At 50.1% G+C, this 20,175-nt stretch overlaps 5 protein-coding genes across 5 annotated transcripts; 2 read left to right on the plus strand and 3 right to left on the minus strand.

The window, feature by feature from the left end:
* Positions 1-893: 893 nt before the first annotated feature.
* On the minus strand, positions 894-1,997 carry GIQ15_04529 (uncharacterized protein; the record flags this gene model as incomplete). The annotated part of the gene is made up of 1 exon (XM_033551946.1): positions 894-1,997. One exon carries the CDS (start codon positions 1,995-1,997, stop codon positions 894-896), a length of 1,104 nt encoding a protein of 367 aa, XP_033405676.1.
* A 789-nt stretch (positions 1,998-2,786) lies between these two features.
* On the plus strand, positions 2,787-5,677 carry GIQ15_04530 (alcohol dehydrogenase; the record flags this gene model as incomplete). The annotated part of the gene is made up of 6 exons (XM_033551947.1): positions 2,787-3,456; positions 3,570-3,893; positions 4,394-4,523; positions 4,587-4,635; positions 4,696-4,852; positions 4,905-5,677. The coding sequence occupies 6 exons, from the start codon at positions 2,787-2,789 to the stop codon at positions 5,675-5,677; spliced, it is 2,103 nt and encodes a 700-aa protein (XP_033405677.1).
* Positions 5,678-5,955: 278 nt separating this feature from the next.
* Positions 5,956-7,466, minus strand: GIQ15_04531 (uncharacterized protein; the record flags this gene model as incomplete). The annotated part of the gene is made up of 2 exons (XM_033551948.1): positions 5,956-6,972; positions 7,116-7,466. The coding sequence occupies 2 exons, from the start codon at positions 7,464-7,466 to the stop codon at positions 5,956-5,958; spliced, it is 1,368 nt and encodes a 455-aa protein (XP_033405678.1).
* Positions 7,467-10,480: 3,014 nt separating this feature from the next.
* GIQ15_04532 (SAP domain-containing protein) lies at positions 10,481-13,876 on the minus strand (the record flags this gene model as incomplete). Its single annotated transcript, XM_033551949.1, has 1 exon — positions 10,481-13,876. One exon carries the CDS (start codon positions 13,874-13,876, stop codon positions 10,481-10,483), a length of 3,396 nt encoding a protein of 1,131 aa, XP_033405679.1.
* A 1,745-nt stretch (positions 13,877-15,621) lies between these two features.
* GIQ15_04533 (proline-rich protein HaeIII subfamily 1) lies at positions 15,622-19,595 on the plus strand (the record flags this gene model as incomplete). Its single annotated transcript, XM_033551950.1, has 3 exons — positions 15,622-15,753; positions 15,807-16,147; positions 16,505-19,595. The coding sequence occupies 3 exons, from the start codon at positions 15,622-15,624 to the stop codon at positions 19,593-19,595; spliced, it is 3,564 nt and encodes a 1,187-aa protein (XP_033405680.1).
* Between the last annotated feature and the right edge of the window lie 580 nt (positions 19,596-20,175).

The raw sequence follows: 20,175 nt of genomic DNA on the forward strand, positions 1-20,175 counted from the left end.
GGTATAACATCACTTATGCAATCGTGCGCTGTCTCACTGGGCAAATACGGTATCAGATGCAACGCATTGCTACCTGGAACCATACGGACGGGGTTAAATGAGGAGGACTTGAAGGACGATGAAAAGAGAGCTTATATGGAAGGGAGAGTGCCGTTGGGTCGGCTGGGAGAGCCCAAGGATCTAGCTGGACCTGCGGTTTTCCTAGCTTGCAATGAATTGAGTGGCTATGTGGTAAGTTCTGCTACCTTGCTGTCGGTATCCTGTTGCTGCGTACTGATTGTCTTCCTGCTTAGACTGGCGCACAGCTTCTGGTTGATGGGGGGATGTTTGTAAATCTCCAGTGATGGTTCTTACAGAATTATCACTGGCGTCTATCCTAATTATACTGATAGCCATCATGATCAGATGTTGAAAACTTGTTGGCAGCGTCGAAAAACTTTCAAATACACCTCTTTCTAACACAAAAATCCTGGACTGTTCGAGCTGTCTAAACCAAATAGGCTGAATTGCTTTTACGCATGGGAACCTCTGACGTAATTGCTCGCTCGGTGCATTTCAACCCGAGTGCCAGATGGTGAACTCTGTATTTACCTGAGTATGGTGAGGGATCAAGCTATATATCCCGAGAAAAGCGGCCGATCATGTCGTTTGTCGCTTAAGTGAAACGAGTGCTCTATTTTCCGTGACCGGCAACCCTTGCTGGCCAATTATGACCACCTTCGCTTGTCTTGTAGAGTCCTTGGAGTTGGCGTAAACCAGCAGAAGAAATGTTAAGAGAAGACGAATAAGGCTCAGGAGCTAGCCGATAGTTATAATAAGCTTAAAGCTCTACACACAAAATATAAATAAACAGACTTATCACTCTGCTATCCCAGCCCTGATTGCTGCTATGTTTAATGACCAAGCACCCTTGACTTTATTTTATCCATCTCACCCAACAAATGTGATATTTTAGTTTGTAGGGCTTGGACTTTCAGTTCTGACCCTTCGTGGACGGTCCCGTTTGTTTTGAGGGCATCAACCTGACGCTGAATGTCAATCCCCAGAGACCGCATCTCATAATAATAATCATACTCATGTTTCCCGTTAAAGCATATCCCATATCCCTCGCAATAACAGACGTGTTCCTCCGGACAAAGTTCTTCAACGCCTGCAAAGACGTACTGCCAAACATACTCCCACACTCGACCAGATAATCTGTCGTGCAAGGGCGAGTTGAGAAGCCAGTCTCGATAGAATATATAAGTCTCCCGCGGTATCCGACGTATGCGATCGGCGCTTACAGCGAATTGCCCACAGCATGGCTGCGAGAGCACCTCTGGGATTGGGCTCTCGGGGAAAAGCTGTTGCCATGATTTCGCCATCACAGCCGCCTCGGGGAAGTTCGCGAGGTCGTCACCCCCTTTTGTCGGATGGATGTTACCTGGACAGCCCGGTTCCCAATGACAGCGAAGGCTCATGTAGCCGTCGCGTATCACCTTCTCACTTCGAAGCCGCTTCACCATGTTTGCAGAATTCGAGTCTAGCATATCGTTGTTATGCCATGTAACCAAATGAGCGTGCATGAAGATAGACACGTCGCTGAGGCTGTCATATCGATCGATGATGTGTGTCAGATAGACCATCACCTCATGGCCCTTATTTCTGGGCACAGTGAGCGGTGCGGTGGGATTGTCAACAATATACACTGCTGCCGTCAAGCTCCTGTCATCACGAGCGAGCTCGCGGGCCCAGCTGGTATCTTCCTCCTGGAGACTCGCTATAACGAGCGTGCGTGTATAATGTTTACCCGGCTCTACCACGCCTGGCACAAACGCAGCCGCTGTCTCCGTGGCATTTGACAGATCTGTTTTCGAGAGATGGTCCGTACTCGTCCGGTCACGGCCATGGCGTGGAATGCGAGTGAGGTAGTAGCCAGATGAATAGATGGCAAGGATGCTAAAAACGGCGAGACATATCAAGCTCTGCCATCGATGACGCTGGGGTATGCATTTCATCGCAGCTATATCAAGGAGGAAATGGATGAAGTGAAGATGCCATCTGTGAGGCCTCTGGTGTCCGATCCATCCCATCCGACATTATATCTCTTGCGTCGCCCATGCTATTATTATTAATCTCCTAGGCCAAAGGATTCGCCCAAAGGCCCGGCGGAAGCTCTGGATTAGGAACCGCTAGGCTTCGCCCCGGTTACATGCTTGCTGCCATGTATGTGAGTACGGGGATTCGCGGCTCTAGCTAAGACACGTTGGCCAATCCTTCCACTCCACTCTTGTTGGATCTTGACCCCTGTCTTGTATACATTTGCTATATATATGATAGCACCACGCCGCTATAAAGGTACGCTCTATCGCTGTTGGTACTCTGTTCATGCTAGTTAGAAACAGCTATTCAGCTGTTACTTTCGAATCCTACCGCCAACTCTCTATGGATCATGCCTTTGGGGCTTCACCGTCCAAGTGGCGGATCCAATTCCCACCCCGTTCTCTATATTTGGAGCTGATTAAGAAATGGATATATATATATGAACTAGAACGTTTGGTATATTAGAACGGTTCAAAGTACACTGCATGAATTTCAAGATGAGTCTTATTTCCATGGCCAACAGAGCCAATTGTATTATTTATTGATTCGTTAATTAACTATGTGATTGGTTGAATACGAAAGTTGGATATTTAAAGAAATAATGCCTGTCGAGATGTTGCTCTGTTTAGATTTCTTGATATTTGTAACTCCATAGGCACAACTACCAAAATCGATAACTAGACAGCCACAAGAAACGCTTCAAAATGGCGATTCCCGTTATTGATTCGCACGTCCACCTCTGGACGGCCTCGCACCTGAATACTCTTGCATGGCACTCACCTTCTAATTCTTTGGGTTCTCAGCATTCTGTCAAAGAATACCTTGATGCCACCTCTACGTCCATTACTACTCTAGAGCCTGCATCTTCATCTTCGCCATCTAACTATCGCCTGAAAGGCTTCATCTATGTTGAAACAGATCGAATATCCTCGCTTTCATCCGAGGACTGGACCCATGTTCTTGACGAGGTTTCTTTTCTTACACGCATAGTCCGTGGGACTCCGCCAGATGGCGAAGGACATACATCTTCAGACAAACAGCTATGTTTAGCCATGATCCCTTGGGCACCGGTTCCTCTAGGGCCAACGGGACTAGAACTATACATGTCAAAGGTAAAGGAGCGGACAGGGCAGGATGACGAAGGAGCGAGCATATGGAAAAAGATCAAGGGAGTGCGGTACCTAATCCAGGATAAGCGTCGAGGTACGATGCTGGAGGACAGTTTTATACATGGCCTAAAGTGGCTTGATCAACGCGGTTTGGCATTTGACCTTGGAGTTGATGTCAGGAGAGGCGGTATACAGCAACTTGAGGAGACCGTGGAATTGACGAAGATACTATACAAGGAGGGATGCCAGGTGAAATTGATTCTAAGTAAGCTACTGACCGCCAACGCCTGTCGGTCCATCGGTTGTTAACCAGGCGGATAGACCATCTGTGCAAGCCGAATCTACGCATACCACTCTCTGAAACTGTTAACCATCCAGAATTCATCGAGTGGAAAAGGCACATAACGTCTCTCTCGGCCTATCCAAACACATACATGAAGCTTTCCGGCCTCTTTTCCGAGCTCCCGCCGCTCCCGAGACGAGTAGACGACGAATTAGACGAGGCAGAGCTGGTATCCTCCACCGTAGAAGCTATCCAGCCCTGGACAGATGCCATATTCACCACATTCGGCACTGCAAGAGTGATGTTTGGGAGCGATTGGCCGATCTGCAACATCGGCGGGGGCGATAACGAGACAACTTGGACGAGATGGATGAAAATAGTCGAGATGCTGCTGGAGAGGCGAGGGACCGGGGAAGATGGTAAGCGAGATGTCTGGTGCCGAACAGCTCAGACAGCGTATAAAATCGCTGCCTGCTGAGTTCCCGCTCATATAGCTCTTCCGTTCCCTGTAATATAAGATGCACAGCGTGGCATGATGACGGGCTAGGCCCTGCCGAGGTTAGACAGCAGTTCTGTATCCTGATCCCTGGTCGATGGAAAGCTGCATAAAAATGCCATCATCGACGCGAATGCAAGAAGTGCCAGCCAACCACGCAGCTCTCCGATACAACATGAGGCTTCCCCTCTCTTTGAATGAGCTGACCGCGGGGCGTTTCACACTCTAAAGCTAGGCGAGATGTTTGCGAGAGATAGGCATGTCAGTATGGTTGACCAGTGGCTGTAACCCAATAACGAAGACATAACTCTATAGTTGGTGGCTATAAAGTCGCCTTGCCCCCTCTGTCAGTTCAACTTCACAACAACCACGATATAAAATCAACCTACTCACATTGATCTCTGTATCCAAGCTACTAAGCAGCGACGATGACGTCTCCCGAGATCCCAGCGCAGGCGAAGGCCATGGTCTACGACAAACCAGGCAGCGTGTCGACCAAACTGACGATGGTGGATGTCCCCGAGCCAGGAACTGGCCAGGTGCTGGTCAACTTGTATGCATCTACTCTTCACCTAAACTGATGTTTGAACAATACTAATCCTTCTCCTGATGCTAGGACACACTCTGGAGTTTGCCATTCTGATCTCTCTGTTATGACCAGCGGCGTATGTGTTTGATCTTGTGTTGCCTATGACGTTATTCGCTGACCAGGTCTGGATAATTAGTGGCCTGGTTTTATAAAACCAACTCAGTCGGGCCAGGTCGGCGGCCATGAAGGAGTCGGAAAGGTCGTCAAGTTTGGCCCTGGAGCTGAATCCTCGGGCCTCAAAATTGGTGACCGTGTGGGCATCAAATGGGTTTCATCTGCTTGTGGCAATTGCGGTAAGCATCCATCTCGTTCCTTGAACCGACGCTATTCTAACTATATGAATAGCTTACTGCCTTGAAGGCACTGATGGATGCTGCCTTAACCAGAAGGTCTCTGGTTACTATACCCCAGGTACTTTCCAGCAGTATGTCCTCGGACCGGCACACTATGTTACCCCTATCCCGGACGGTCTTCCCTCCGATGAAGCAGCACCCATGCTCTGCGCTGGTGTGACAGTTTATGCTGCTCTTAAACGCTCCCGCGCCGAACCAGGCCAGTGGGTGGTCATCCCAGGCGCTGGTGGCGGGTTGGGGCACATAGCCACCCAGTTGTCCAGCAAGGGACTCGGCCATCGAGTCATTGGCATCGACCACGGAAGCAAAGAGAAGATTGCTCTCGATTCAGGAGCAGAACATTTCATCGATATGACCCAGTACCCGCCTGACGAAAAGGGGACGCAAGCCCTCGTTGAAAAAGTCAACTCCCTGACTGGTGGTCTGGGTGCCCATGTAGCCATCGTCTGCCCAGGATCGAACACTGCGTATACACAGTCTCTACAGTTGCTGCGTACTAACGGTACACTGGTCTGTGTCGGGCTACCTGAACATGAAGTACAGCCAATAGCTTCCTGCACACCCTCGCGTATGATCAAGCGTTCCCTTACCGTCGTGGGTTCACTTGTAGGGAACAGGAAAGAGGCCATTGAGGTATTGGACTTTGCAGCGAGAGGCCTCATCAAGACTCACTTCCGCGTGGAGAAGATGGAGAACCTTACAAATGTATTTGAGGAGATGAATCGCGGCGAGATCCAGGGAAGGGTTGTTCTAGACCTATCGTGATGCTCCCAGCTGGGTAGCCTTGATATGTGCAATACGCTCTCGACGAGTTTTACAATAACAACGTCATTAATTCATATAAGAAGAAATTAAACCTCAGGGTTCTTTTTATTGAACTAGATATTAACGTACTATCCACCAGGGGTATTCCGATGTTATAGTTATGAGAATTAGTCGAGAGTAGAGATCAAAAACCTAAAACCTTGGCCCAGCCAATATGGTAGCGATAAATCGAAGGGCAAGCAATCGCAGATTATTCGCCGTTCTGTTGTAGAGGGCCATCACTTCGTCCTCTTGCGGCCACTAACGGACCCAGAAGTTGCGGGGCGCTTTTGACCACCCGCTCCTACAGCGGCCCTCGCAGAAACATCACCAGCTATAATGCTGTGGAGTTTGCGGAGATACGGCACTGGCGCCCCGTTCATCTGCATATCACTAAATATAGCATCAAGTTGGGGGGTTATTTGCTGGAGGACCTCCTCTGGTAACAGCTCGAGGCAAGAAAGGACGAAGAAGTCGTCTCCATCAACAGGGTTGTAGATGAGTTGGAAGTATAGGTTTCGATCTTCGGCAGTTTCGTCAGAGCCGGATGCACGATCCCATGTGCTGGCTTCGAATGAATCAAAATTATATTGACAAATCGTGCGGAGAAGATATAACAGAGCCTCTGCGGCGCCCTTGAAGCCGCGGGGGCTGCGAGATAGCGTATTTTTCTGAATTTGTCGTAAGTGAGCTCGCATTTCCTCAGCAACGACATCGACCTCCAGGGCCATACGGTCGGATTGTCTTGGTGTGCCCTTTTGCCGATACTGGTTGAAATCGACGAGTAGGGCGCGTATCCTCCGCTGTATTTTATCAAAGAATATAGCTGCGCGGGCTCCAGAGGGCATAACTTTGCGAAGACTAGCGTATACACTTTCATCATGCACAGCAAGACGAAACATGGTCGCTTCGAAATCACCTTGAACCACACACTGTTCGGGTGTGCGAGGTTGGCCAATGGTTTCCACTAGCTCGGGACGGAACTCATCTGGCATTGTGTCTGCACTGAAAGCAGAAAGGAGATCTCGTGCTTTCTCAGGTCGACTCATGGGTGTCGAGTTGTACTGGGACATATCTGTAGGCGTCCCGGGGGTAGGGATGTATGGCCATTTCACCTTCTGGCAAATATCTTTCATATTGTCCCCGATTAGATCCAGCATCGGGTCAAGCGTAGAACACTCCCCTTTTGGCGAGAGCTGGAGCCCAGCAGATGGCCTCCCTGGCAATACCCATCGATGAAGTTGATCGACAAGCCACTGTGATGCACCATTTTGTTGTTAGCTGCAGCCAGTAATACCAAGAGTAGCCTATCAACGGGAGAACTAACATATACATGTCTGCACGCAATGCGGCTGTCTTGAAAGTCTGGGCATGAGCATGTCATCGGGCCCTCACCCACATAGACGCGGCCATGATCAACAACATGGAAATCATATCCACCACCGTAAATTGGCCTGCATTTTTCGACAGAAAATTCTCCACTTAGCCCATGTCGCGCTTTTGCTCTTGCACTCTGAGAGAGCATTCGCAGGTCGTAAGTGATTGACGACCTTCCCCGAACAGTCACAGCAGCTGATGAGGGTGAACCGCTCTCCTCATCGCTACTCGACGACTCTTCTTCTGATTCGCTATCAGAGGATTCTTCGGTATCGTAGGGCGGCTTTTGCCCTTGTCTCTGTGATCCTGCATGGGGAGCAGACATGTCACTTCCGAGTGATAAGTTTCCAAGTTCCTTCGTAGGAGCAGACATGTGAGGGGTAATGGAGAATTAGGAGTCGACTACAAAAAAAATGCTCAAGTGTTCCGATAGAGTAGTCAAGTAGGTTGTTTTGAATGATCTGAAGGCTGAGGACGGAGGAGAGTGATATCGTGAGTTTCTCCTCTAGATTTCGGAGTGACTGGCCTCCTTTTGTACCTTGGATGCCAGACTAAGGAACAGTCATAGGTCGAGACGGGATCTACAGAGGTCGCCGTAGGTCGTTGCGGTAGGGGGGGCGTAGAATTAATCCGCAGCCTGAGTGAACGATAAGGCCGAAATGACTTGAGCAAGGGATGGCAGTTAGAGTGCTACTAGAGCGGCCGAATCACAACTGGTATCCGGATATCTCTAGCGGCGCTTACGTTTGACGGTGACGCGAAGTATCTGTGTTCCCAAGCGTCGGAGTAAAAGGAGAAAGGAAGCCAGATAAGAGTAAGCCCATGTAAAGCTAGGGCCATCTTTGATCGATTATCCCTCCGTGTTCCAAACAGTGGGGATCCTGGCATCGTCTAGCATTGCATAACTAGCACCTCCAGCCAAAACGGCGTAATGGCCGGGTTTCTTCAGGGTCCCTCGTCAGGTAGGGGGTGACCGGGGTGGTAAAAGGTCCCGGATTGCGGCACAGACTGGAAGACCAATGCAAGACGTGCATATTTGACTAATTTAGGGTCATCTAAGATGGTATGCTCATGGGTATACGATGTACTGCAGGGACGAGGGAAAGGCCGCATGGAGGAGCCGTCCAATAGAGCATCCAACTCCCATGGATGAGCCGCCAGGTGGAGAAAACATCTCAATGGCAACCGCTTCATTCCATGCTCGCTTAGAATTATCCCAGGAATGGTCGAGTAATTTGGGGTGTTCGAGAACGTTGCAACGTTCTGAGGATGCTACATGTTAGTATGATGATATCAAAACGACATCGCCGCCATATTATTATCACCCCACCCTGCGGCCGGCGGGCTTCGGGGTCCACTTCAAGGCAGCAATCATCCTGGCGTATATTCCTCTTGGTATAATGCAGCCCGTTAATAGATTCTTCAATATGTCACAGCGTGAGAGGCTCAGCATCCAGTCTGTTGTGGCATAGGAGAGCGTGAGGCTCGAATAGTTCTCTCGACGCAGTTCAGCGCCTCAGAAACGAGCGGAAAGGAGAAAAGACAGGCTAGGAGAACAGCCGCCAAAAGGAAATACAAGTAGAGTATGGCATATGCATGGCTCTACCTCCGTTGCGGTCAGGGTTACGGCGTAGGCTGCGCGTTGTTCGTGAGGCCGAACTGTGGTCGAAGTTCCAGGAGGCAGAGGAAGAAAAAAAGGGGTCGTGATGACTAAGCAGTAAACCTCCCTGTCCCGTTCCATTTCTGGCGGATCTTTCTCCATATCAGAGCCTCATATCGACGGCGTCTTCCTGATATTTCGGGGAACTAGATGCAGAGTTACGCTCCCATGTCCTAGGTCACGATGATACACTGGGCTTTAGACGTCTAATTGGCCGCTGCCCCCCAAGATGAGGCTATGTTCTCCAAAAAAAAAACTGCTGTGCCGCACGCTATCTCATGCGGCCACTTTGGCTTCACTTTTCATGGCCCAGTAATACCGGTTTACCCCCCGAGTCATTTCTGCGAGGCTGTTACTACATACCCCCTTCCACATGGCTGCTCGTCATTTAAGAAAGTTTCAATCACATGTTCGAAAGGGACACCGGCCGATCGTTTCTGTGATCCTCGAGGGTCGATTCCCTGCCCAAGGATATCAGATTTACATGTCTGATAGGCCGATCCAAGGATACTCCGGGCGCTTGGGCTGCTCCCGCATGCTATTTGTGTCCTACCATGCGCGTGACGGGGTTGGCCGTGTCGTAATAAGCGGCCATCCCGGCGGGCACTGATCCTGTCCAAGCTGAACCTGCACTCCAGAAGGCCCCGTCTTCGCCTGTTTCTCCTTGCCGACCACGACTGCAGATACATCTGTGCCTTGGTCAGGGAATTTTAGATTCGCCACAGCAGGGCGAGTGTCCAATGGCGGCGTTGATGTCCCATATTGTCAAGCTGCAACCCTCGACGGCCACTTTTGTTAGCGTCAACATTCCAACATCTCTCGGGGAACTGGAAGGAGTGCGTCTAGGCGCAAGGGCAGAAGCATTTATCTTGCATCATAGCCCAAAATGCGGCGGATATAGACGGGGAGGCCTGGCCAGGCCGGGCAACTCCCGACAATGACGATATCCCAACAATGACGATATTACCATTTTACGGGCAAAGCACAACTACACAGAACTATCCGCATCGTTTATTCCCCAGCTCTTTCCGCGCCAAATCCTTCAAGGGTTCCCGGATATGTGACGGATATTGCTGTGCCACAATTCTTATATCGGTAATATACCCGCTTGGATATTAGTCATTTGATCACTTTACAGAGCCTCAGCACAGTGTTATGGCTGCATCATGATTAATAGATCTTATCAAAGGTAACATTCGCGAACCAAGCGATAGTCACGGATATGAGGACCCTTCGATCTAGAGGGTGCCGGGATTGGAGAAAATCTCATCTTGCCGTAAAGCACTTGCAGGATGGCGTGGATGTGCCTCGTTTTTTTCTGATATTCTCGTGGGCATGCTTATATAGCATACGATGACTGCAATTTATAAGTGCATATTTATACAGGTACTATGATATGCAATGTGTTGAGATAAATCTTTGTTACTAACCTCTAGACCAGTCTTGGGGCTGCCTTCTAATGGTTCATGCTATTTTCTTGTTGCATTTGAAGTATGGCCAGCAAACGCCGCTTTGCTCCCTGTAAATCTGAGGTTAACTAATGACTCGCTTTAATTGTCTTGTCATGGCAGGTAATGAAATATAAAAGATAAAAGATAAAAGATAAAATATCAACTCGTACACTCCAGAGATAGAATACGAAATATCCAAAACATAAACAAGCTATAAAAAACCATAATATGGAATAGGAATAACTTTAGCAATAAATCAATAACGCAATCGAAATACTATGCGCCACCTCCATCATCACGACGACGTTCAGCCCTCCTAGTTCTCTGCAGTTCTCGTTGTTGCTGTTCTTGTTCTTGCTCCTGTGGCTGGCTATCTACGGCCTCTTGCATACGAAGTAAATTGTACTCAGTGGAAGTCATTAAAACTCCGTTGTGTCTTACACGCGCACCGCCAGGACGTGATGGTGGTCGTGGTATCTGGAGCTGTGGTACATCAGAGTTGCCGGTGCTCGATTGGTTAGGTAGAGATGGAGCTGGCATCGGATTGTGAGTTGGTGTAGATCCATTTTTTGCTAGAGGTTGCTGTTGCCCACCCTGCTGCTGCACAGGTTCTTGGGCCCCGTCCCGTATGGCAGATATAGTCGCACGCCCAATTTCCCGCATTTGCTCTAAGGCCCGCTGTGCTGCTGCTAGGTATGAGTCTCCTGGGAGGGTGTTGCTGGGTGGTTCACCGTAAGGCGGATTCTGTAGATGAGTTCCTGCAAATAGTTCCGCTCCTGGCTCCTCCTGGGAGCTGCTCGTGTAATCATCCAGCTCTTCCTGGCCTTGATCTTCCACATCTGCCGCCTGGTCACTCTCATCGCTCCCCTGTTCTGCTGAATCTTCGCTCACATCGTTGCTATCAGGTGCCCCTTCTTGGCTTGACTCTTGACTTGATGTTCTAGCTGGATTTGGGCCTTGGTGTGGTTCCTTTGGTTTGTCAGACGGTGGTGTATCTGGTCTCTCTTCTTCACTGCTAGTTACATCTCCATAATGATCATCAGGCATATTCATGTCTGGCGTTTGATGGTCTCTCCCACATCCAGGACAATCACAGGGTCTGCTGAAGAGTCGACATGCTGTGTCATTGGTGAGAGCGACCTTTGAGTAGCGTAAGAACAATTCCTCTCCTCCTCTTATAGCCCTATTAGCATGTAAAATAAGCCGGTTAGGAATTTCCGTATCCCAATGCCAATCTACATTGTGATGTGGCGGACAGGCATGTTTGAATATAGACACCACAGGGAAGACATAAAGATCAGGAAAGGTCGGCATGACTTCATCAACGTCTTTTGCGTCCACTTTCGTGATCTCCTTGGTACGTTTGACTTTCTCCTTCACAGCTTCTGGAATGTCCTTGTCCCTTTCGTCATTTGGATGCCAGGGGATAGCTGACACGAGTAATTTTCTCAGCACAAGCTGGATCACCCATGTATCAAACGTAAGATCCCGAAAGATGTCCACACCCAGGCACGAAAGGATGTCGAAGGGGACTTGAATATTTGCCGCAAACGAGAACGGTAGATTCTTGGTGAGAGCAGACCATTGCATAATCGGCATGAGCTCATCGATTTCATACGCCAGCAAATTAGGCTTGTTATCAGTCTTGCGTCTGAGAAGTGTGATGTCAAAAACTTCTCTAAGAAGCAAGCTCAACAGAGTGCCATGCTTCTCATTTGTATGGGAGAGTGTGCCTAGCTCCCTAGGCACGGATCCATCAGGCCACCGGTTTGGTCGCATAGTATCGTGTAGCCATTTCCAGTTTCTCCCACATACCCGGTTGTGATATAAAGATCTTGCAATTTCGAGACACGAGAGACGCTGGCTGGCGGCATCGCCATTCTTTTTTTGTCTCTTTGTGGTGGTGCCTCTCGCAGTCTCCTGTTCATCATCTGTGTCAAAGCTTTGGGCGCGAGAACGTGTCCTACGGCCCTTGCGAGCAGCGGAAGAAGCCGTCGTAGGTTCGGGGCTCTGCTTAGAAGATCCTCTTGAGTCAGAGTCGCCGTCTGTAGAGCACCAGTATAAAGGCGTCCTGAAACAATTGGCGCATTCGCAACTCGAGGGGTTCGAGGAAGTGGAATTACTATCTGCATCACTTTTTTCAAACGGCATCACGGCCGGGGTAGGAGTGACTGGCCGTTTACAGTTCTCACAGCGGTGCGTTGAAGGCCTTAGGCGTTGCAGGTGGCCCCTGATTGAAGGCTCGTCCACATAGATGACGGCTCCCTTGGGTATATCCTCATCGGCGTAGACTGCTAGTCGGTATTCATCGACATCCACTTTTATGTGTTGAAGTCTGTAGGTCAAGGCCTGTGATTCATTCACCATATCTTTGTTCATCCTTTCCGCAATCTGCTCTATCGCCAGGACGCTGTCCCAAGGTTCGTACGGATACTGACGGCAAGTGATGAAACCATAATGTCGCTCAAAGAAGTATTCGAGGTAGTTGTGCCGTTTTTCTCTTGCTGCATCGCGAGTGAACTCCGCCAACTTCACTTCCCGTTGCTGAAGCGCAATTTTGTCACGGTCAGCCATGATAAGTCTTGTCCTCAAGTATGGTTCGGTAGCAGCGTAGTCCTCCCAGCATTGCATTGCCAGCAAACTAAGAACTATAATATGATGGACTGTTTTGCGAAGTAGGGGAATAAAGCTGTTTACCCCATTTCCTTTTCGCACGAGCTCAACCACTGTAGACAATTCAGGCTGTTTAGTGTCAATCTGCAGTATATGGCGTTCGATAGCATCCCAGATGCGTATGTAAAGGCCAGGCTGCATGTGACGCTTCAACGGATTGGCAAGTTTTTCACACAAAAGCTGCGCCCGATATGCATCGCCAATTGCCAGGTCGAAGTGGCCCATCTGATAATATAAGTACGCACGACTGGTCCAGTACGTGGGATTATAAGGGCTAAGGGATATCGCCCAAGTATACATATCAAGGGGTGATAGTCGGCGTTTGGAGGTTATTTTCAGCATATAGTCATCCGCTGATCGTTTGACACCCCACTCCGATAAGTCCTGGCGAGGCAGAATACTACCTTTATCCTCATCATTTGGGGTACTGGCTTGTAGTTTTTGTAGTTCGTCATCATAGAGCCTCTGTCTCAGAACGGAGACCAGATCATTTGCTGGGACTCCTCTTGCACGGAGTTCTGGCTGGAGCCTTGCTTTTGTCCAATATTTGGTGTCTATGAGAGGATTATGACCTTGGACCAAGACATTTGGGGCGCTGTCGTTCTGGGCTTGTTGTGCAGAGTCCGGCTCGGAATCAAATATCTCGCTGTATAACCAGCCACGGCGACCTTCACCATCCCTAGACGACTGGCGGACGAATTTGTCCTTATCAATTGGCAAGTTGGAGGAAGATAGGATGCTTTCATAGACGTTCCTTGCAAGGCAAGCAGAGGGAATGTCGGTTGAGGGATGGGATGCCGTCAGCGTGTTGTTTGGTATCGACCACACTTTATAGGCCTTCGCTATATTTTCGTCAGAGGGAAAAGGCCCCCACTCAACTTCATTGAATAGGGTCGGTCCGTTGGGATAGGCTGGTGCAGCGAGATCGGATCCAACTGGTACCTGGCATTCTATAGCCCTTGGAGGGGCCCTCGCTGGTTGAGGCTGGCTCCCCGCCATGCTGGAGTTAAAGGTCGGTATAGATTAATGCCGTAAATCCTGTGCTAGCTTGTAAACCACCACCCTGGGCTTTCTTCCACCGATTTCACCAGGCCAGCCCGGTTAAAATATCGACAAATAGTCTGTTGGAAGTGAACAGTTAGCAGCCTGCTTCAAGGATTGTTGTATATTTGAAGCATTAGGGAATAGCCGTAGGGGATTGGTAGAGTGGTAAGAATAATTAGGATCATGGTTGGACACAGCCAGAGTAGCGGGAATCCAGCTCTATTGTAGCTTAGGGCGCATCAAAGGGTATATCTGGAGCGAAGGGAACAAAGGGCATTGGACCAGTAGATAAAAGAAAGGAAAAAGGCCATGACTGTATGGAGAGACTCATATCCTCGCTCTTATATATCTAAAGATGCTGCGTTCAGTCACTTCTTGATATCCAAAAGGCGACAATAACAACGGCAGCCCAATGTAACAAAGCCTCTTTATGAAGCTCTTAACAATGTCAGAAGCAATGCTGGATCATCATAGGTGAAAGACTGGGTTTTGCTCCATGGTAAACAGCTGCCAGCCACTTTGGAGATTTCGGCCATTGCGATGACGGGGATGGTATAGAACCAAGAAGCAGCAAATGCAGAGGTGAAATAGAAATACTACAACTGTAGTACGTCAAAGAAAGATTGACTGGCACTCATGAAGCATTATCCAGAGCGACTTCGAGCAGTCCATACAAAGGCTCGTTTATCGGGAGAGAGTTATTCCTCGCCAGTCGGTCCCCAGCGCAATCTCCCACGTAGAATGAGCCTGGAGAGATATCCGCATCTCAGGCCGAAGTGACAGCAGGATATCAAATCGTTATCGTAGAATCGTGGTATCGTGGAATCATGCTGGGTATCCATACTGCCTCCGCCTCGCCTGGACAGAGCATGAAACGAACGACGGTTGGAGCCAGCTCTGCGCTCGCTAAGATGAGGCTCGTAAATGGTGCGGCAACGACTCGTTTATGCGAAGCTAGAGGAGGTTTTGATAGCTGTTGGTTGGTGGGCCCAAAAACATGGCTGAGCCCGCGCATTCGCAATATTTATAGCCCCCAGCTTGGCGGGCGGTTGAGCTCCTCCTCAGTCTCTCGAGCAGCGTCGACAGCGCAGCTCCTGGAAGCAGAAGAACGGCGGTCGCGATCAGGAGTCAAAGGGCTCTGCGTTGGGCATGTTGAGCTATAGCAGCTGCTAATTAATAAGAAACCGACGTGACCTTGATCTGGTGATGGTCGAGGTTGAACATCGCATCTACTTGCGCCTGACCACAACATCGCGATAGACGGACGACAGCGACATCTGGAGCAAACCACCGTCTCTCAAGTTGAGATAGACGTCCTTTTCGAGTTTCCAAGGGTTGAGCCCTGGTTCTGGTACCGCCGGAAGGTTTAAATGAACCCTGGACATACAGAGTCTGCCCCTGATCCAACGATTCACGGACATATATAGTTACAAAGCTTCGGTGAGTGGCAGCTTTCTCATGGACGAAGCTATACCCAGACACAAGATACGGAGCTGATATATCTAACGGTATCAGCAGCCATGTACGGCTCACAGCATCCGTATCAGCCGCCGTGGCAGCAGCAGCAACAGCAGCAACCGCCTCTGCCTCCTCCACCACCGCTCCCTCCAGCCGGCGACCATTCTCAACAATGGCACGGAGGTGACCAGACGCAGAATGCGCAGCCTCAGTCGACTTACAACCCGAATACATATGGCCCGATGCCTGGGACCCCGTCGATGGACCAGAACCAACAGGATACATCGCGGTGGGGGGTTCGGTATAACCAGCAATATGGACATCAGCATCAGCCTAGCATCCATAGCCAGCAAAACGCACCACCACCGTTACCGGTAAGCATACACCCGGCTACTGAAGCAAGGCACTGTTCTAATACTCTGTATAGCCTCGTCCGGCTAGCGCGTTCGAGTTCTCTCAGGTGCAGATGCAGAATCCTCCCCAGCAGCAACAACCACAGTGGCAGCAGCCCGTTCAGACAAGTCAGCCGTATTATCCTCCAAATCAAGGAATAAATGTCCCGGAATATCCTCCAGTGCAGCCACCCCCTCCCCCGCAGTCATGGCAGCAGCAGCCGGCCCCTGACCCGAACTATGGTGTCAACCAAGGCGTTCCGCCGCAACCACCACCGTTGCCATCAGCATATCAAGCAGAGATCCAGCGTCCTGCTTCTGCATGGCAGACCGCACCAATATACTCGCAGCATCCTCCAACTCACCAATATGACCCGTCTCCCCAGCAGCAGCAGCAACAGCAAGGACAGCAAGGACAGCAGCAACAAGGTCAACAGCCAGGACAGGCCCTATATCAATCTGAGCAGCAACAACAACCGCAGCAGCAGCAACAACAGCAAGGACCATATCAACATGATCAGCAGCAACAGCAGCAGCAACAAGGGCCATATCAACATGATCAGCAGCAATATCAGTTCCCACCACCGGAGCAGAAGCAGCAGCAGCAACAACAACAACAACAACAACAACCGGTAGTGTCACCACCTGAGCCTTCGACGCAAAATGTTGAAAATACGGGAAATTACAACTACTTCCAGTCTCCGATGGGTGGGATGCGTGATCATCTTCACAGTCCTCCGCCTGATAGCAACTTGCAGCAGCCACTTCCCCCGGCGACACAGGCTCCCGCTGCCTCCCTTGCCCCAGCTATTTCACCACTCTCTGCCCGGGCGTCTATTGCTACCAGCACACCACCTCCAACTACCGTTACAACAGCTCCTACCAAGACGGCCACTACCACCGACACCAGTGCATCAGCCCTTGGATTTGGAGGTCCATCTGATTGGGAGCATTATACGGCGACAGGAGAGGAAGTAGATGATACAGCTGCTTTCGGCTTGAGTACCGAGACCCCTGTCAAGAAGACTAACACATTTGAATTACCGTCGGACCCGTCCCCTCGGCTCCCAATGTCTAACGCCCAGGTGGCTTCACAGCAACCAGCCAGAGTATCGTCTCTGGCGCAAGTTTCACCAGAACAACCTCCACGGTCAAACTCGCACGTAATCTCTCCCGTCGAATCTAATAATCAGCGTGCACAGAATCAAACAGGCAACCTATTCGGTCGTCTGGATAGCGTCAGCTCCTTCGGATCTGGTACGCCCGTTGATGCCAAAGCCATCGACGGCGTTATTGAAGTCTGGTCGCAACCAGTTGCAGCAGCAGGGAGCCAGCAATCCAGCTACTCAGAGCCGAAACAACACCAACGTTCAAACACAGTTTCTACGTTTGAATACCCCCGTGTGTCTACACCTATTTCTCATATTCATGCGTCTCCACAACAGCAGAGTCCAATGCGTTCAGTATCTGGTGCCGATAGCCGACCCATACAGTCCATCGTCACAATTTCCGATCCATATGAAGACCTCGATCCGTGGTACAAATCTTCTTTGACGCGATATGTTACCATGCTCCGCAAGGAGATGGAGACAGAGTCAGAGGAGGAGAAGTATAAGCTTTTCTCAGCTTTTATGCACAAAGAGTCGAAGCTACGGGCTATTATGTACAATGTGGAAAACTTCCTAGACCAACCGCCTGCGAAATCCGAATCCACTCCCGTTCCCGCCCCGGCACCGGCACCGGCACCTGCGCCTACACCAGTACCTGCTGTTACTCCAGCGACACCCGGCCCGAACGTGAATGATGCCCCAACACAATCACAGGCAGCACCGTCAAGAATAGTCATACCCGATCCACCAACACCGAGTGAGCAAGATGATGTCGTCTCTTATAGCCCCGGTGGATTGCCACGACTAGCCTCTGCACTTACCAACCAGATGCGAAAAGGCTCGGGCTCGGACGGATTGCATCGATCGGCCTCCAATCCCGCTCGGTCCCAGGGGCAAGCCGGTGGTGCGAAGAACCCAGTTACTCACTTGGGTATAGCCTCGCACGCAAATCCTTCCCGATCAGTCTCAGTGCCACCAGAGTCTGCGGTAAGGCCAGAGAAGAACCCTGCATATACAGTTGAGCCACCACATGCTGTCTACACGCCATTCCGGTACAATGCCGACCCCCGGAGGGCTTCTGTATCTGCTCCCCCAAGCCGTCCGGCTTACCAGGGATACTCTGCACTGCGCCTGGCGTCTGTAGAAAGCGGGCGTGTCATGGCTCAGCCATCTTTGCAAACCCCTCCATCATTCCCTTCAGAACGCTCAGCATCACGCGCCGAGCACGATGAAACCTTTTTAGGTCTTATCAGAGAGAAGAGTGTTGCGTATCGTGGCCACCGGCCGGGAACTAGCCTAGCAAATAGGCCCGCTTTGCCTAAGAAGGGTGTATCAAGTGCGACCTTCGACGAGCTGCAGGCATTGGTGCCTGGCCCGCCACCACGCCTCGAAAGTACCTCCAGGGTTGCCATGATACGTGACGAGATCGATAATTTCCCCCAGGACTTTACCTTTATTGAAAAAACGCATGGGGCATGGGATAATAGCGCGGCCAGCCGCCAGGAACAGGTCAACACCCAACGTCAAGCTCGCCAGGCGGAATCAGAAAGCCATATCGACTCTCTTTTCAACGATAAAGAAATAGGGTACTCCGATATCAACGTATTGGAAGATGAGTTCAAACAGACCGAGGCTCAGATACAGTTAAACGAAGAACGAAAGGAGTTTGAAAAGTATGTGGAGATTGTATTTACGCGTGTTGACGAGAGACTGGCGGCAGAAATTAAACGGCTGCAGCACCTGTATAATGAAACAACCGTGCTCTTGCAGCCCGAAGGAGGAAAAGCTTCCTCATTGGCGAAATTCCAACTTACCCACGCCATGCGCAATGCAGTGGATATCTTCCAGAAGCTCGAGATCCGCCATGCCAAGCGGGTGGCGGGTGTGCTTGAGCGAGAACGACGCAGAAAGAAAGCCGAACGCCGCTACTACGTTTTCCTGGGTGAAACTGCAGCGTTGAAACAAATGGACAAGGACTTCACAGCATTGGAACAGAGGACTCTCCTCGATGCGGCCAAGGCCAAGGACGACCGGACAAATAAATTGATGGACATATTTGACGATGCAAGCATGCGTGGAATTGGCGAGAACCAACGCCTCCTGGACGATATCTCCGCCAAAATCAATAAATTTGACACGGACCTTATCCGCACAACCCCCAGTCTCGTCCCCACCAGCGGCTCCAAGATATTACAGAATACTCTGGAATTTGTCAAATTTCTCGGCGCAAATTCAGAGTCCGTGCTAGAAAGTTTTGGTGTCGCCGACAGACTTCTCAACAATGCCGACTACGATGTCTCGGTGGCTGAAGCCAAGGTCGCCGAGTCCAATGCTGATATCTTCCGCCGTCTAGAAGAGGAGAAGAAGAAGGAAGATAAGAAGATCGAGGACGATTTGCAGGCCAGAATGTCCAGTGTTCGGACGAGCCACCATGCTATCATCATGAATATCGAGGAGGTGCTAGAAGCCGTAGAACAGGCCGTTAGTTCCGGTGCGGGTACTTCCCTCACGCCACCTTCAGGCTCAGACTCGCGATCGCGAACTACGTCTTTGTCTGGCGGTATTGGTGCATCCGATACCCCCCCTGCTTTGGGTGTTGGTGTCTCCACTCCCCCTTCTACGAGTACAATGAGTGCAGAGGAACAGCAACAAGAGAGACTTCGGAAGGCGTTGGAAGACGCGAAGAGGAGGAATGCCGAGAAGGGACATACTTGAAAGGATATGAACCGAGAGCCGAGAGCCGAGAATCAGGAGAACGAGTGCTCGATGATACCCCCTTTTACACATTACTTGTCTTTGACCTATATTTCCTGTCAGCTTTGTCTTGTTATTCATTGTATACAAATTTTTGGTCTTTTATCTTGGGCCCTTTGGCGTTTCGTTCCGCATGCAATAATCACCATTATCTCTTAATTTAGCTTCTTGAACAACTGGTTTGATCTTTTTGTTCATCTGAATGGTTTATTTGGCGGTTTCCTTTATGTCATCTCACCTCTTTCCCCCCTCTCCCCACAGCATCTAATGGCCTTTATCAATACTATTGAAAGGGGATATTGGTCATCTTGGCTCCCGGGTGCATGCATACATTTTGAGCCTAGAGCACCGCCCCATCGGTGTAACTTGTATTTTGAAGGCTGCCATCGAGAGACGAGCCATAACTATTCATGATTGGGGGGCCAGTGGCAAATAGAAAAACACCTCCTCACTCTAGCTTGGTTTAGTTGGAAGCTCGAATCTCGAAAGCATCCCGGCTCACCATCATCTCCGTCGAATCGAGCCAGTCCTACTGGAGCAG

The sequence above is a fragment of the Arthroderma uncinatum genome (assembly GCF_011692745.1).
Source record: "Arthroderma uncinatum strain CBS 119779 chromosome Unknown scaffold3, whole genome shotgun sequence".
In the NCBI taxonomy this organism is placed as follows: Eukaryota; Fungi; Ascomycota; class Eurotiomycetes; order Onygenales; family Arthrodermataceae; genus Arthroderma; species Arthroderma uncinatum.